Source organism: Pocillopora damicornis, chromosome 9 (assembly GCF_964200805.1).
Source record: "Pocillopora damicornis chromosome 9, jaPocDami1.2, whole genome shotgun sequence".
In the NCBI taxonomy this organism is placed as follows: domain Eukaryota; kingdom Metazoa; phylum Cnidaria; class Anthozoa; order Scleractinia; family Pocilloporidae; genus Pocillopora; species Pocillopora damicornis.
The window spans coordinates 9,017,777-9,034,912 of NC_142678.1; the positions used below are offsets into that span (position 1 = coordinate 9,017,777).

Sequence of the window (17,136 nt, forward strand, 5' to 3'; positions counted from 1 at the left end):
CTGGCAGTTACAGTGTTTGCAAACAAACAATTTCTTCTTGGTAGCTGCAATTGAGAGAGGCGAAATGGTTATGTCTACCTGCAGGATCAAGACTTATGTGTCAATTAATTGGCAGCTTTAACATTCTCCCTCTGCATAATTCCTGGCTATTTGAATTTTTGAGGATTGGTTTGATAAATTCCCGCTCCAGGACCAAAATTGTGTTCAAATGCCTTACCCAAGTGCTGGATTTGATGGTCAACTTTTTTTGTAAAAGGGAAAAATTAGCAACCATGACAACTCTTGCAGACATTATTTTCTGAGCCATTTGCTCGCAAAAGTGAACTCTTTACCTTTAAACACTTAACACTTCCAGTTCAATGTCCCCAACCCGGCCAGCTAAGGTTCAAATTTTCACCCCCCAGGGCATGGCAACGGTCAATTACCAGTGGGTAGGATGTTGAAGCTTCAAAGTGATAGGCTTGTTAGTCAATCCCTTCAAGTTGACAAGTGATTAACATGTAACTTCTCTCTATAATAACCTTACACAATCAAACAGACAGGTAACGAGAATACCACACCACATTATCCTCACTAATTTACAAGGAAATGTGTAGCAACTGGGGGGGAGGGGGGGATATTAATAATCCAATTTTGGGAGTAAGAAAATTCATGCTTGAAATTCCTTGATTTTTAATGACTGATTACGAAGAGGTTTGTTCTAAAAAAGTAAAAGTTATCACTCAATCAAGGTGTTTCTTGATTTCCTGTTGAGAAAAATAATTGCTACCATCATTGACGACCTTCTGAGCATGGAAAGCAGTACTGTAGCCTATGCAGCTGGCAGTTTTTTGCTCCCTTAAGAGATGAGCACCATGCAAAAGGCTTTGGACAGAAGATAGTTGCTTGCACCTCCACCACTCATCTCTTAGCCCACCAAAAATGGCCAACGGTGCCCGTTATTTTACAAGGAAAATATGTTCTGCTAATAAAACTTAGAAAACTAAGTATACAGGTAGGTTAAAATGCCAATTTATTTGATGGAAATGACACCAAATACATTCCAAATACACAAGTGTATTATTCATAGATAATTCATCCATTCTAGTTTTACAACAAATGATTGCCAGCAACTTGCAGGAACAAAAGTGGGGGGGGGGGGTGTTTGAATGGGGGGAGAGACTCAGTGGGCTTTTATAAAAATATAGTAAGTTCTAGGAATTTTTAAAATTTTCCTTAAATGGTCCCTTGGTAAATGACAAAACAATGACCTTTCTGGGAACAATGAGAAACACTCAGAATTTTTTGAAAATACCACCACACCAAAACAAAGCCATTAACAAAAATAGACCAGACTTGACAAAGTAAACTCTTCCTAGGCAAAGTAGCTTCACTCTGTATAATGGCAATAACAACCTTTGTTGTGAGGTGAAATTTGAATCCTGGGCTATTCAAGCCTAAAATACACATAAATAACCCAGTTGACTCTTTAAAATGATTAGAAAGAATGTATAATTTTGTCCAACGTTCGTATCAGTTGATAAAAAACATTTTTAAAAGCTTTTAATTTCAATATTGAAAATGCACTATAATTTTGTTCACTTCTGTGTTTGTGATCATGGAACTATCTTTCAGCAAAAATTGGATCTTTACAAATCTGGTTTTTTTGTCTGTTAACAACCAAGATTGTGCTGTTAAGATATGAAATTTATAAAAGTTTAGCAGATCACAATAAATACATAGCGTTTTAGCAAAATTGTTAACATTGGGACTTTTCAACTAAGTTAAGGAAGTTACAGCAATTAACTTTCCAAATATGACTCTAACTTCTGCGATGAACTTGCATTTGATGTCTCACTGATTTGCTTTGATTTACACGTAGGCTGGGATTGTGGTTCTACTGTTGAAGTATCATCCTAAAAAAAAAAAACCCTTACTTAAATAACTGATCAAAGAAAAACACTGGAAAGGGCATGCATTAAGAGCAAATAAAGGTAAGTAACAAGCAAACAAAAGTTTAACCTAAGAGAAGAGATTACCACGAAACAAAATGCACGAAAATGGATAGAAATGTCTTATTTGCAGTCTAGTTTAAAAGTAACTGCTTGTCACTCAAAAGTTGAGAGTTTCTTGTATCAGTGAAAGCCACTCATACTTCATTGGATCTACTGAAACCCCAGTAGCCCAGATGAAAAAACACTTCAGCCCTTAACTCCTAGAAGTGATTAACATGAAACTTCCCCCTATGATATTCATGCATTATCCAGCAAACAGGCAATGATAGTATTCAAGTGTACCAGGTAGAATTTTTATCCTGATCTAACACCAAATTCTCATAACTAATCTACAAGGAAATGTGAAGCAGCAGGAAGGGAGAATTATCAATCAGATCTTGGGAGTTAAAGGGTTAAAGGGCACCTTTCTTTTAAAGATGCAGTAGTTCAAACCACTCTTTCAATTCCCTGATTTTAATTCCATGGTAACACCCTCATACAACTTTCCTTTTTTACTACTCAGCCAATCCCAGCATGGCCTAGCTCATCATCAATTTGCCTGTAAATCAGTGGCAGGACATTGGAGGGCAAAGCATAAAGGCTGCAGTTTTATTCCTAATGGGGAACAAAATGCTTTTTTAAGTGTTCCAGACCTGACAGACACAAAGATCTTTCCTTTTCTCATAGCTAAGCTCAAAATTCACCATCTTCCTTATTCAATAATTTTGTTTTGTGATCTGCCAATACATTGCAGTGGTTCTGATTTATTGATTGCTGTAAACTGTTGTAAAAAGCAGATGATAGAAAAAAGTTATGCAAACCTCTTCTTCCTCACTGATATCAGCCTCTGGAACAAAATGATTTAGCATCAATGCTTCCTTGATGAGTGATTCATCTGATACTCTGAAGTAGAATAATGCAAACCTTAAATACTCTATACCTCAGCAAAGTAATTTTAAAACATTATCATACCTTTTCTCTTTCTTACCTTTCAATCAAATTTAAATGTATGTGTTGATATTACCTCCTCAAAAAAATTAAGCAAAACTTACAGTTTGTTAAAGACATATAGATCTTCTTCCTTCCAGCTTGAAACAACACCATTTTTAATATCTTCTGCAACCTAATGGAACACAAAACCATAATACTTAAGCCAAATAAAAAACAGTGACAGGCAATTAAACAACATAGTTTCACAAGAAGTTTCATTTGAACTTTACATCCTTGCAAAGAAAGAACAACTTACTGATTTAGGGGTTGAGATCATCATTAAAATGTGGTTAAATAATAACTTATTTCTTACATGGAACTGATACAATTTAAGTATGCTCTCATTCTCCTGATAAAGAGGTGCATTTAAAGCAACTTTTTTTTCCCCCTTAGTCCTTTTATTGCAAAGTAAGGCACAAGTCCAGTAACATACATACAGTATGAAGTACATCAACTATTATACTCACTTCAAAGTTATATCCAAAATCTGTCCAGTTATATTCCAAAACTCTGGATCTAACATTTCTGCAAATATAGAGACAGTCATCCCTTTCTCATGTGAATACCCTTAGTGCAAATAAGAGTGACCTTACAATAGAAAATTCAACACAATAAGCCTAAAAGGATACAGATCTACCATTATTATTATCTCTTGTCTTGAATTTAAATTAACAACATAAAAAAATTTGTTTGTTAAATTACATAACTGCACGACTAAGGACAAAGATTGGAGGCACTGGTGTAACTCACATGGAATAGGAATTCCTTATCATTTTCTTCTAACTACTTTCAAAACTTTGAGAGCCAAATTACTGTTTCCAATGTATTAACAAAGGGAACTATGTCACATGTGAGAAATGCAATGATTTTGTACCAGTCTCCTGGGTACTTGGCTTCAAAAGTGGTTGCAGTGGCTTAATAATTTTGAGACTTATTGAAATTAAATATCTATGCTCTTTCTAGGGTTTCAACTGACAATTATCAGCAAGACTGCTTGTTTATGTATGTTAAACTTCCTAAAAAGAAAAACAAGACAAACATCATTTGAAAGGTTTCATCTAACCTCATTTCCTCCAAGAACTTTTTATAGGATGCATCAAGTCCTTTAAGGTATTCTAGGGGAATCCCACTTTCATAATCCTATGGAGTATGTTTGTGAAAATGGTTGAGTTGAAAAAAAAAGCACGATGAGTGGCAAGGGGTCTGTTAATTGGGTTACATTAATAAACATAATGAGACAAATTTGTGATTGCACCTTCTGGTAAAAATTCCAAGCCTGAAAAATAGAACAGTACAACAAATCTAGGATAATCAAGGCTGATTGAACCCTTTCACTCCCAAGATCTCATCACTTAGTGATTCTCTTTGCTGTCTGCCATACACTTCTCATGATGTCACTTCAGAGAATTTTGAATTGGATCAACCAGTAATCTGCTCACTGAGATTTGTCCTTATTGTCATCACTTGTCTGCTTGATATTATTTAGATGTTGTAAGGAGAAATGGTCTTGGTTACCCATAAGGGTTGAAGGGCTAACGCTGATCACTTTGAGAAAATGATCAGACAGAAGTTCTCTTCTCCCAGAAAGGGAAAGGATGGATAGAAAAAGTAAAATCTACAGACTTCTTTAAGTTGCTGCTATAACTTTGTGAACAACTGGTAGTTACCATAAAAAAAAAAAAAAAAAAAAATTTAATAAGTTCCACAACTATCTCATTCAATTATAAGATTAATTAAGATGCATTTTTAGGAAGAGAAAGTTATTTCAGGTTTGGTTAACAAGTCAGAGGGTCTTTTTCCTCTCAACTCTGCTAAGAGAAATAAATGTTAATATAGAAATTTATTGTTCAATACCCTTCCTCGTCTACGGATGCGCTCATGGCAAGTCTCAGGAGAGACATCAAGATACAGGGTGGTGTGAGGAACTGGAACTGACTGTAAAGCTTTTTTCTTCAAGTCCTTGTAATATTCATAACCTATCACAAAATGAAATTTAAGATGTCAAAAATTATCAATCTCTGGTGATGCAATGATTAATAAAACAATTTTAATTGTATTCCACTTAAATTCAGGACCCAATTAAACACTGAATTACCACCTCTTCACTTTTTTCAAAAACCACTTGTAAAATTTATGTTTGATCCAACTTTTTATCATGCTAAGTTACAATCTACATGGTTTCATGGAAATCCATGCACGACAGCATCAAAGTGGTCTGATTATGAACATGTACTGCCTAAAGCTGTCTTTCAATTATAACACCTTTCAATCATTCCCTCTTAACGCCAGTTTAATATACTGTTTTTAGCTAATTAATCTAAACTATAGATCATGTACAGAAGGATTACCAGTTATTACAAGACCACAGATTAAAAACAATTTAAAATCTCATCAATTTCTTGTAGCTAGTTACACAAATAAGATTTAGTAACAGTTTGACTGCATTTGGATTGTGACATTCACAACCAATCAGCTTTGCTGTATACCATAGACATTATGCATAAATGGTGGACTTGATTAGTATTCTTTTGTATTCATGAAGATTAGCCCACCTGGCCTAGTCAGTATCTTTGAGAGACATTAAAACCACAACCCAAAGATGAGGTAGTTGGGCTAATTTACATGAGTACAAAAGAATACAATTGAATATACAATTTATATACTTATTATTAACCTGAGCTGATTCTACTTTAATTGAAGCTTAGAAAGGTAAAAGTAAAGTGGTAATAGAAATAGGTTTTCCTTGTATCTCTTCTATTTAAGAGTGACAGAAGAAGGAGGACACTTACTTGACACAGGGCACTTGTTTGATATTAAGGCCTAAGGGGGTGGGTGCTTAATCAGGGGAAGGCACTTGTTAGAGCATGGGTGCTTACTGGAGGAAAGTTATAACATTCTCCACATAAGGAGTGAGGCCTAAGAGACTTCATACCTTCTAGAGATATTGTCCCTTGTTGAAAATTCACGTCAGCAAATACTGTATCACTGAAAACTGATCTATCTAACAGCACTCCTTGGCCTGTAAAAAATATTGACATAATGAGATTTATCACATTCACATGTTAGGGAATTCAATTTCATGGCACATGTGAGACTGATGTGAGTGATTAAATGACAAACAAATACATGTATTGCCTGTGGAATAAAATATAAGTTTCACAGGGCATATTCAACCATAGTGTGAAGATTTCTGAGTCCATTCTTACACCTAAAAAAGCTTTTATATGCTGATAACTAAGGACCTTTTATTTGCTGCCTCTCTAGGCAACATTTTAACAACATTTGAATGAGAGATTCATCACATGCTACAGTTAAAGGTGAGTATCTCCTGGCTTTCCTGAACAAGGGTTTAAGCTCCAAAGATATTTTAGAGTTCTGAAAAAGATCAGAATGTTTTCTTCTTACAAAATGGAGATCTATAACGATCCAATTTCTTTAATTTGTTAATAAATAGCAGTTCTCAAAAAAAAAATTCAGGTAAAATTGCTCTGATAGCATAGAAAGTTTGACTGCACAGAAGCTACCCACCGGTTTGAAGGACATGTTTGGTTGCTGCAATGTAAGTCCTGAATCGTTGTTTGAAGATCCATAACTGTAGTTTCAAAGCATATCTCTTCGGATCCTTGTAGAACTTTTCCAGGTAAGGATTCTTCGTTGTGGGTTCCAAAAAGACGCGATAGTTGAGCTTTCTAGCTAACTGACAAGACAGAGTGGATTTGCCAACCCCGATGTTTCCTTCCACAATAACTAGTTGTGGTGCACATATCGTCGATGTGTTACGTTCGTTCGACCTCAATCCAATCATTGCTGTGTTTAAAGCCGAATTTGACAGGAAAAACTTGCCGGACTGATATCTGCTGTGGAAACGAAAACAACGCCATAGTACTGTAGGAGACTGACACATCACAATTCAAATCTTGCCTTCAAGCTAAACTACTTGATATGAAACATCGCTCGCTTGATTTTGAAAAGCGCGCCCATAAGGATTCCATGCAGAGACTGACAGAGTTGAATATTTCGTTTGATTAACGAACATCTATTAAATTCACAATTAGTTTGCTCTCTGCTGCAGTATTTTGAATTCGGTGCTGTGCTTTACCGAAAGAGACTGGATAAAAGATTCAAGATTTCACTCTCACCTTTTAACTGGCAGACTTCTCGTTCGAAAATAATTCCCGCCAACAATTCAGTCCCAAGAGACTTTGCGAGCTAAAAAAGCGCGGAAAGTTTGAGTAGCGCTGTTTCTGTCACGTCGCAAGCCAGAGAAAGTTGATGTTTGTAGAGAAACGTCGCTGAAATAGCCATAATTACCACGGTAGGTCTCACAAATATAGCAATCATTTGCTGCGATGTTTGTGCCGTCCAAGTTTTATAACTTTGCGGATGACAGCGAAGCGCTACGTTTGTTTGCACAGCCAATAGTTTTTTTTTTGTCTTTTAATTTCTTTCGTTATAGTTTCGGTAGAAGATGATTACAAGTGTAAACTAGTGTCAATTATGTTTCTCATTTCGTTGTTTTTTTAAACGTGAGAATTAATCTGGATCAACAAAAGTTTACTTTAAGGAAAGTTTGAAGCACAAGCGTCACAAATTAGAAGGTCGTTAATCCAAATTGTTATTTTATTGAATTGTTGGCTGTTCCTGTTTACTCGAACTCTATTATAATTCTAAACAAAACTTTTATGGCTTGAGTGGGGAAAAAGGTATAGACATGCGGAGTTTATTGTTGGATGATATTTTCCCGTAAAGTTCATCAGTAATTAAGCCTCCAATTCATTTACTTGACCAAGTTTTCCGGCCCTGGTGTTTTTTCAAACACATCAAATGGGTAAGTGGCAAGCTATTACAGGCTCGAGAATTTGTTTGGATAAGTAAATACTACTTTAGTGACTTATAGGTTCTCATTCATTTTACAAATTTTGAACAGAAGTTGGTAGATAAATTGTGCCACTAAACTAACAAAACACAATAACTAAAATTGTTGATGGAAACTTTGAATTTATGATTTCAGCTTGTGTCTGAAGACGGGTAAAATTTCTGCGATGAGTGTTGTGGATGGTTTCATGGAGGATGTCTTTTTGTATCAATATGTTAAAATTGCTTTGGTAAGTAACTGTAAATCTGTGTAACTATACTTCCAATATTTTGCCAGAAGCTCTAGTTTTTAGTGATTCAACAGACGTTTTGTGGCTCTGGTGTACTTTAAATGGATAAATTACTCGAAGGAATTGTCAAAGTGCTTTAATTGCATGTGTAACATGTAAATTTCTATTAGCAGTGTTCTCCAAAATATTATAACAAAAACCTTTATTTGTGTTCTGAGAAGTGTAACGAAGAGTGGTGGCTGCCTTTAATAATCAATTAGGCTAGCAGAGCTAGGCAGGCAAGTAAATTTATGTATTTAAAAAAAACAGTACACTGCTGGTTTGTGGGATGTCAAAACTTGTTACTTTCACACAAGAGACGGAAAAAAATAAAAGAAAAATACAGACTTAAACAAGGATGGAAAAAGTGATCAAATGTGGATGATTACAACTTAAAACTTTCAACTTATTGCATTATCTAGAAAGGTTAATATCATAATGTAAACAGAATGGTGAAGCTAATCAAAATTAAAATGTGAAAAATAGCAGTACAATCGAATATCTTTATTAGAACTCTCTGATGGGGATCTTCCTACGTCATTACAACAATGATTAAAAAGATTCTCATGAGAAAAAGAATTTACTCTACATTACATATGCAAAATCTGACATAAACAAGATGTCAACTGCCAGACAAAACTCTATAAAGGGATAAATTTCTACATACAAAACTCTCTAGACGGTGATTCCTTGTGTTGTGTTTAAAAGTTAAAAAAAGAAATGATGGCTGTATCTACAGATAACTAACAAACTAAAAGTGAAGGCTATATGTCAGATGTTACATGAACATGAAGGTCAGAAATAAATTTGGTTGGTGAGTTATCTATTGGTTTCATAGTTTTTTGTATGTCGGAGACTTTGATTCGTGCGTGACACATGTCAGATGATGAGTGCGAACACTATGGACATTGAATGGTTTACATAATCAACGCAACCTTGAATGACCCTTTTAAATTAGTACTCGGCAACAACCAATCAAAATGTAGAAAATATCGTATAAGAGAGTGATTTCTTACAAATTTTGCAGAGTAACTTTTTACACACCTGATGTAAATAAGCGAATACGAGAGCGAAATAAAACAGTTTAATTGAGTCTCGTTCGTCAGAGTTCTATCCCTAGTAAACAGGACAAAGTTTACAAAACGTGGCACCTCCGGCAACGCGACAATTCTGAAGGATAACAGTAAGGACAACTGTTGTGAGTATAATTTTAGTCCTGATTTTCCGCCCGTGCGAAGATTGCGGAGATGGAAGCGACTGAAGCGAATCTAGATATCAAAGTAACACAGCTTAAAATGAGCATTGGTAAAACGAACACCATCGTAGAAACAGGGAAGTCAGAAGCGATCGAAAGACATTTGTCCACCCTGCGGTCCCTCAGTAAAGAACTAAATCGAATGCGGATAGAAGTAGAAGCGACAAAACTAGCTGCGAAAGAAGAAATTGCCGATATCGAGGCGTGGAACAGCGGAATCGACGCACAACTGGAAAAAGCGGATTGCGAAGTGGATAAAATGTGCACGTGGATCGACGACCGCAAAAGAGAAGCAGAAACAATTGTCAAGCAAGAAGAACTTAAGTTTCACAAAGCGAAGATAGAGATGCAGGCAGAAATCCAAGTTGAGCCACACCCCCAACAAGCGACGACGACGCCAAGCGACATACAAGCCAAGCTGCCTAAACTGATGATAACGAAGTTTGACGGTACCTATATGGACTGGCCACGATTTTGGGGACAGTTCACAGAAGCAATCGATAAAACGGGCGCTCAACCGATCACGAAATTTACCTACCTTCGAGAACTACTGGATGTCAAAGTGAAAAGAGCAATAGAGGCGTTGCCCTTCACGGCTGAGGGATACAATCGGGCGAAGAGTATCCTAAGCGAGAGGTTCGGAAAGGAGTCAGAAATCGTCAAAGCTTACATCAAAGAGATTCTGGATCTCCCCTCAATATCAAGCCCAAACCCGAGAAAAATTGGTGAATTTAGCGAAAAGCTAACGTACTGTGTGCAAGCCCTGCAGACACTAAACAAACTGGAACAAGTCAATGGGGCGGTGTCTATGACACTAGACAAATTGCCAGCGATCCGCGGAGATCTCGTCCGGACCGACCCCGACTGGGAAAGCTGGGACTTTGAAAAACTTTCAGAAGCAGTTCGATTGTGGACCAGGAGAAATCCAATGGATATAAACCAGCGTGAGCGTGAGCAAGAACAGCAATCAACAAAACGGAACGTACGCCAGCAAGCAAGAATTTACCACACACGTCGGGACGCCGATGGTAAACCCCGCTGTTGGCCTTGCGTTTACTGCGGCGAAGATCACAAAGCCATCGAATGTACAAGAGTGACACATGTCGCTGATCGCAGACAAATTTTATTAAATAAGCGTTTATGTTTCGATTGTGTCTGGGAACCACCGCGCGTTCTATTGTCCGAGCAAATCAGCCTGTCAACGCTGCCATAAGCGTCACCACACGTCGATTTGTGACACACCAAACCCGACAAGCCAAGTTAACCAGCCACCAGCACATGGGGTCGCTTTGACAACAAACCAAACTGGAGAGGGTCTGTTCCCAGTAGTCATCATAGAGGTCAACGGAATTAAATGCAGAGCGCTTATCGATTCTGGAGCCGGCAGTTCGTACGTGTCGGCAAAGCTGATCGAACTACTTCGCGTAAAGCCAACCGATGTCCAGACAAAAACGATCGATATGCTGATGTCCTCTAAAATTGCCAAACTCGAGGTCTACGATCTCGAATTAAGATCTGTCAACCATCAATTTTCGCTGTCCGTCAAAGCTACCAAAGTGAACAAGACAGAGTTGTTGTCTATTGAAAACCCTAATTATCGCACGCTAATTGAGAAGCACCCACACTTGAAAGGCGTAAATGTTTACGATGATGACACAAAAGCGTCTCTCCCGGTTCACGTGGTGCTTGGCAGTGGGGAGTACGCCAGAATTAAAACGGAAACAAAGCCAAGAATTGGAAAAGAGAATGACCCTATCGCAGAACTCACCAAATTCGGATGGTTTCTGATGTCCCCGGGAAAGGAGTTTGACAAAAACACCATGCTTCTCACCCAGACAAGTCAAAGCAACTACGAAGATCTGTGCAGATTGGACGTCTTGGGATTGCGTGATATAGCAGATCATGACCAGTCGGTGGTATTTGATGAGTTTAAGGAACGCCTAGCACGCTCGCCAGAAGGCTGGTACGAGACCACCCTCCCATGGAAAGCTAACCACGCAGAACTGCCCTCAAACAAGGAAGGTAGCTTAAAACGACTCAAGAACCTCAGTAGAAAACTTCAACGCGAGGAACTGACGGCTCAATACGATGCGATAATTCAAGAACAGCTGGCAGAAGGCGTTATCGAAAAGGCACCCCCTGTTTCACAGCCACAGAAAGAGTTCTACATCCCTCACAAGAGCGTGATTCGCAAGTCCGCTGAAACTACAAAGATGCGGATCGTCTATGACGCCTCTGCCCGAGCGACACCCGATTCACCATCACTGAATGACTGTCTGTACCCAGGGCCTGCGCTGCAAAACAAACTATGGGACGTTCTAATTCAGCAGAGAGCCTACCCAGTTGTCCTAGCGGGAGACATTAAGAAAGCCTTCTTACAAATCCGGATTCACGAGAGTGAACGAGATGCCCTCCGTTTTCACTGGCAAACAGATTCGGACTCAGAAGTGCAGACATTCCGGTTCACGAGAGTACTCTTTGGACTCGCCCCCTCACCCTTTCTTCTAGGTGGGGTTCTTGAATGCCATCTCGATACCTGGGCGGAGAAATACCCGGAGGAGGTAGAGCGGCTACGCCGAAGTTTCTACGTAGACGACCTGTTGACAGGCGGTCAAGACGTACAGCAAGCAAAAGCACGAAAGGAGGTGACGCAAAAAATTATGAAGGATGCCACATTTGAGTTACACAAATGGCACTCGAATAATGCACAGCTGGAAGATGACACCCAACCTGCACAAGGAGAGGAAGTTGCCCAGCCTACTTTACGTAAAAACAGCGCCCAAGCCACATTAAGCGAAGATCAGTCTTATGCAAAACAACAGTTACTAGTCAAGCCAAGTGAGTCAAAGCTATTGGGCGTAAAATGGGACAAATTCGAAGATTCTATCGCCGTGCAGTTCCCAAGCGCGAGTAGTGCACCGACAAAACGTGAAGTACTAGCCAAACTAGCGAAAGTGTACAACCCCCTTGGCTTAGCGTCCCCCATTACACTGCAAGGGAAGCAAATCTACCGAGAAGCGTGCGACTGCAAAGTATCATGGGACGCACCTATCCCAGAGAATCTGAAAATACGCTGGCAAAGGTGGGAGCAGTCACTTCCGGCGGAAGTAACCACTCGAAGACCCATAGCACCTTATCAACAACCAGTCATCTCCGCTGAGCTGCATGTGTTTGGGGATGCGTCAACTTCTGGGGTTGGAGCAGTGGTGTATTCAGTCGTACGCCAAGAAGATGGAATCACACAAACCCTGGTTGCAGCAAAAGCAAGATTAGCCAAGAGAGAACTAACCGTCCCCAGGTTGGAGTTAGTCAGCGCTCACATGGCTACCAATTTAGTCATCAACGTAAGAAACGCTCTAAAAGAACTACCCGAACCCATGATCTACGGTTGGCTGGACAGCACCGTCGCCCTCCACTGGATTGTAGGAAATGGTCAGTACCGACAGTTCGTCTCTAACCGCGTGCAAAAAATAAGACAATACCCACAGATCCAGTGGAGACACGTGCCCACTACCGATAACCCAGCGGACCTGGCGAGTCGAGGAGGCCAGGTAACCAACGCAGAGCTTTGGTGGAATGGCCCAGCGTGGCTACGTAATCCTGAAATGTGGCCAGAGAACCCGGTTACCGTGAAATCCGAAACCTCAGAAGAAGAAGCAAAAGTCATCCGAGAAGTGTTAAGCCTAGCAAATGAGAAACCTGAACAAGAACGGAACGTGTTCGACGAACTCCTAGAACGCCATGATTTACGCCGAGCTCTTCGCATCCAAGCTTGGGTGCGACGGTTCACCACTCACAGGGTGCGCAAGGGACCTCTTACTAGCGAAGACATTCAAGAGACCAAGAACTGGTGGATAGAAAGAGTCCAGTCTCAAGATTTGCAGAAACCGCACTTTGAACAGACCAGGCAGAAACTCAACCTCGTTTCCAATGCAGATAGAATTCTCGAATGTCATGGGAGAATTCAAGGAAAATACCCAGTGTACCTGCCAGCAGACGCCGTGTTTACGAGGAAGCTTGTACAGAGGATTCATGCCGAAACCTTACATGGAGGTGTGGCCCTTACCATGGCAGCGATTCGTGAACAGTACTGGATCCCAACCCTGAGACAGCTAGTGAAGTCTGTGCGATCTGCTTGTTGGGGCTGTAAACGTTTCATAGCTTCACCCTTAACAGTACCACCCCCAGGACTACTGCCTACAGACCGTACAGATGGTGGAACAGCCTTCGAAGTTATTGGCACGGATTTTGCTGGTCCTATCAAGTATAAACAACGCAAGAAGGGCGAGGAGAAAGCTTACTTGGTTATCTTCACGTGTAGCCTGTCCAGAGCCGTGCACCTAGAATTATTGTCTAGTCTAGAGACAAGCAATTTTATTACCTGTCTTAAACGCCTCATCGCTCGCCGCGGCAGACCGCGCGTTATCTACTCAGACAATGGAGGCACCTTTATCAAGGCTGCGAAATGGCTTCGCCAATTGCGAGGAGATGAGCGCCTCCAAAGTCTCCTTGAAGATTACGACATAACCTGGAAATTTAACTTAAGCCGGGCTCCTTGGTGGGGAGGTCAATTCGAGCGGTTGATTGGAGACGTAAAGTCCGCCATGTACAAAGTCATTGGGGGAGGTGTACTTACCTGGACTGAGCTGAGCGAGGTACTGCTCGACGTGGAAACACAAATCAATCGACGTCCATTAAGTTATGTAGAAGATGATGTCGAGCTACCAACACTTACACCGTCAACATTCCTGTTTCAGCGAACGAGTCAGCTGCCAGAAGAGAAAACAGGGAGGATCAAAGACCTGGACCTACGCAAACGCGCTAAATACCTCAGGAACTGCAAGAACAATCTCTGGAGGCGGTGGCAGAGAGAATATTTAACAGCTTTAAGGGAGCGGCACAACCTGACACACAAAGCGGCCAAATTTCAGCCAAATGTTGGAGATGTCGTAACTATAAAGACCGAAAACAAGAATCGTGGGAGTTGGCCACTGGCGATAGTAAACAGAACCTATCCCGGGAAGGACGGAATCATCCGCGCAGTTCAACTCAAGACAGCAAACGGCATGTCAGAGAGGCCTGTTCAACACCTGTACCCTCTTGAGCTAAACTGCGACCAGACTTGTGAGACACATGCAGACACTCACACAGCAGATTTGAACCCAAACGCACTAGTTTTCAGGCCGAGACGGGATGCTGCAGTTGCTGCCAGAGCCCGAATCCAGGACCTTGCTGAAGATGAACAATGAATCACAATTTCCTTTTCACTGAACTTCAAAATTGTGAACTTAATTGAAACATTTGATTTATAGAGAACTTCTTCGTTTAGTTGAATTCGTTAAGTCTCCTAGGTGAATGCACCCTTGCACGCAATGTTGCATGGGGGAGTGTGTCGGAGACTTTGATTCGTGCGTGACACATGTCAGATGATGAGTGCGAACACTATGGACATTGAATGGTTTACATAATCAACGCAACCTTGAATGACCCTTTTAAATTAGTACTCGGCAACAACCAATCAAAATGTAGAAAATATCGTATAAGAGAGTGATTTCTTACAAATTTTGCAGAGTAGCTTTTTACACACCTGATGTAAATAAGCGAATACGAGAGCGAAATAAAACAGTTTAATTGAGTCTCGTTCGTCAGAGTTCTATCCCTAGTAAACAGGACAAAGTTTACAAAATGTAAAGGTGCTTGAATTAGACCACCCTTCACTTTTCAAAATCTCTGGAATGTTTAGTCTTTTAGCGTTACAGAAGAATGTAGATACAGCTCTGCTGCTATGGGCAGAATAATTTGTTATGTCCATGCCATATGTTACACAGAGTATCCACATGGTTTTAGGTTTTCCACATGTATTCTTTACCAAGTGAACATAAGATTATCCTCACAACTTTTTTATTGCAAGGTTCTCTCTAGCACAAGGTTTTTTTTCTTATGTCATATGACATCTACCAGGATGTCCAGTCCTTTCTATGTGAACGCCTGACACTTAACATAAATTCCTCTATGAAACAACATGATTTCACTACTTAAAATATAATTCAAATACTTGTTTAAATTAATTCATCTGGAGATCTCCTTAGACACAGAGGAAAATTGCTTGGCAGAGCCAAGTATTAATCAAGAGGTATCTTCTGATTCTACTTTGTTTGTTCCAGAGAGTCTGTTGGGTATTCTACTACACAAAATTTCTTGTCATGTTTAAAGGCAATTAGATCTTTGGGTGCTAAATGTCTTTTGGGTATAGTTTTCTTCAATTTCTCCTGGACCATTACTCTGAATCTATCCTCCATGTCATGAGTATAGTTTATGTCAAAGTTGTGAACTGTTTGGCATTGCTGTCCAGTGAGGCATAACAACAATGTAACAATTAGCTATTCAGCAAAAGAAATGACAGAATACTGGAACAAGAAGAGCTCAAACATATATTATCTTCAAAAGCACATGGATACAAAACAAAAGCTATGGGGGGGGGGGTACATACAGGATACTACACATGTCACCCAACATGTCACGAACATAGTGAGGTTTAAAATGAGATCCTAGAGTGGCAGCCAGGCTGAAGATAAGGAAAGAGTCTGCCAGCTAAGATCATAAATGAGCAGGCTTAAAAAGAGATCTAGTTTCTTGATTTTGTTCTGGTCTTTTGTAACCCTGGTTGAAAAACAGCCTGCTACACCTGTTTCTCAGCTGGCAGCTGGCACATAGTGAAAAACTGTGGTAGTAAACTTAACACTAAGCACAACTTTTGCATCCCAATTTCTGCTAAGGGAGGAGATGGCTTTCAATAAAAAATTCCTTGAAAGCATCAAATGACTAAAGGATGCTCTCTAAATTTCTCCTTGTCATGTAACACAAGTCTGATGAAAGCTCTGAATATGGAGTATTTATAGCACTTTAACCTAAGCCATATTTGTACAATGTGTGACTGAGGCAGGTTCTGATGTTGTTATTTGAACAATGAGACAGACTTATAGCCACAAATAAATTTATTTATTCAGGGAAGTACAAGAAAAGAAAAGGGTGATTGCAAGCTAAAAGAAATAAATAACAAATAGCAAATCACTAACAAATAATTTACAATAAAATAATTAAAATAAAACAACCAGAAAAAGTACAATAGATTGTCATGGCAATGCACTAAATTTAATAAACAAGACAATTTCAAAGTATTGCATGACAGAACAGTGATCATTGTGTGGCACTTAATAAAATACTTATCCTCTTATCCAAACATATGACTATTGAATAGTGAGCTATTTTTAGAATTAAACATGAAATAACCGAAAACAAGTAAATACTGATAAAACAGTAGCTCAGAACAACATAATATTAAATAAAACTAATCTCAATAGCATTTTCATATTTTCCTTTTGACATAAAACTAGGAAAACTGGCAACATATTCTGTGACAGGACAACATCTGTCATTACTGATGAACTAAACAATGAAAACTACAATGAAATAACTGATTTCACCAATGAACTCCGCCTACTACAGTGTTGCATAACATGTTTAATGAATGAAAGGTACAGGTTAATACAATGTTCTGAAAGCTGACTACACTCTACACAAATTTTGAACATGAATCAACTAAGGATTCAAGCAAAGACTAGACAATTGGATTGAGATAAGTACATATGAACTGTTTTATTCTTGAACTTAAACTCTAAGACATAATAACAAAGTCAAATGTGACATACCAAATCCTTGGTCAAATAGGTCACCAACTTGCAGTTACAATGGAGTTACTTTCTGTGACCAAGAG

The 17,136-nt window shown here is 39.3% G+C and overlaps 4 protein-coding genes across 11 annotated transcripts in view; 3 read left to right on the plus strand and 1 right to left on the minus strand.

Moving 5' to 3' along the window:
* Positions 1-995: 995 nt before the first annotated feature.
* LOC113680876 (deoxyguanosine kinase) lies at positions 996-7,163 on the minus strand. 4 transcript variants are annotated; one of them, XM_027197926.2, is made up of 9 exons: positions 7,103-7,163; positions 6,492-6,820; positions 5,896-5,982; positions 4,818-4,939; positions 4,027-4,103; positions 3,431-3,488; positions 3,026-3,096; positions 2,795-2,876; positions 996-1,895 (listed from the first exon to the last, which is right to left on the minus strand). In XM_027197926.2, the coding sequence occupies exons 2-9, from the start codon at positions 6,766-6,768 to the stop codon at positions 1,782-1,784; spliced, it is 888 nt and encodes a 295-aa protein (XP_027053727.2). In that variant the 5' UTR covers positions 6,769-6,820; positions 7,103-7,163; the 3' UTR covers positions 996-1,781. The 4 variants fall into 4 exon arrangements, with proteins under 4 accessions (XP_027053727.2, XP_027053724.2, XP_089038134.1 ...); XM_089182008.1 differs by having other exon boundaries at positions 1,528-2,588; XM_027197923.2 differs by lacking the exon at positions 7,103-7,163 and having other exon boundaries at positions 6,492-7,073.
* The window catches only part of LOC113667646 (meiosis-specific protein MEI4-like), a 51,733-nt gene continuing 40,791 nt past the window's right edge, over positions 6,195-17,136 (plus strand). For 2 of the 5 annotated variants that reach the window (XM_089182005.1, XM_089182006.1), the window contains exons 1-2: positions 7,183-7,278; positions 7,975-8,068. In XM_089182005.1, the coding sequence (XP_089038131.1) occupies positions 8,006-8,068 (63 nt within the window). In that variant the 5' untranslated portion in view covers positions 7,183-7,278; positions 7,975-8,005. Of the gene's footprint in view, positions 6,281-7,151; positions 7,279-7,974; positions 8,069-17,136 lie in introns of those variants that run through there. The other 3 variants (XM_089182002.1, XM_089182001.1, XM_089182003.1) reach the window with 3 other exon arrangements.
* LOC149039991 (uncharacterized) lies at positions 11,318-13,423 on the plus strand (the record flags this gene model as incomplete). Its single annotated transcript, XM_089183080.1, has 1 exon — positions 11,318-13,423. A coding segment is annotated over exon 1 (1,848 nt), but the record flags the coding sequence as incomplete, so codon positions are not given.
* Positions 13,430-14,998, plus strand: LOC149039992 (uncharacterized). Its single transcript, XM_089181785.1, has one exon. The coding sequence runs from the start codon at positions 13,430-13,432 to the stop codon at positions 14,609-14,611; it is 1,182 nt and encodes a 393-aa protein (XP_089037911.1). The 3' UTR covers positions 14,612-14,998.

Excerpts from the sequence above, each read along its gene's own strand:
- LOC113680876 (XM_027197923.2), bottom strand. The coding sequence starts at position 6,867 with ATGTGTCAGTCTCCTACAGTACTATGGCGTTGTTTTCGTTTCCACAGC. Across the intron at positions 5,983-6,491 it reads CAAACATGTCCTTCAAACCG|GCCAAGGAGTGCTGTTAGAT; the intron begins GTGGGTAGCTTC and ends TATTTTTTACAG. Across the intron at positions 3,489-4,026 it reads AAGTTCTTGGAGGAAATGAG|AAATGTTAGATCCAGAGTTT; the intron begins GTTAGATGAAAC and ends CTATATTTGCAG.
- LOC149039992 (XM_089181785.1), top strand. The coding sequence starts at position 13,430 with ATGGCAGCGATTCGTGAACAGTACTGGATCCCAACCCTGAGACAGCTA.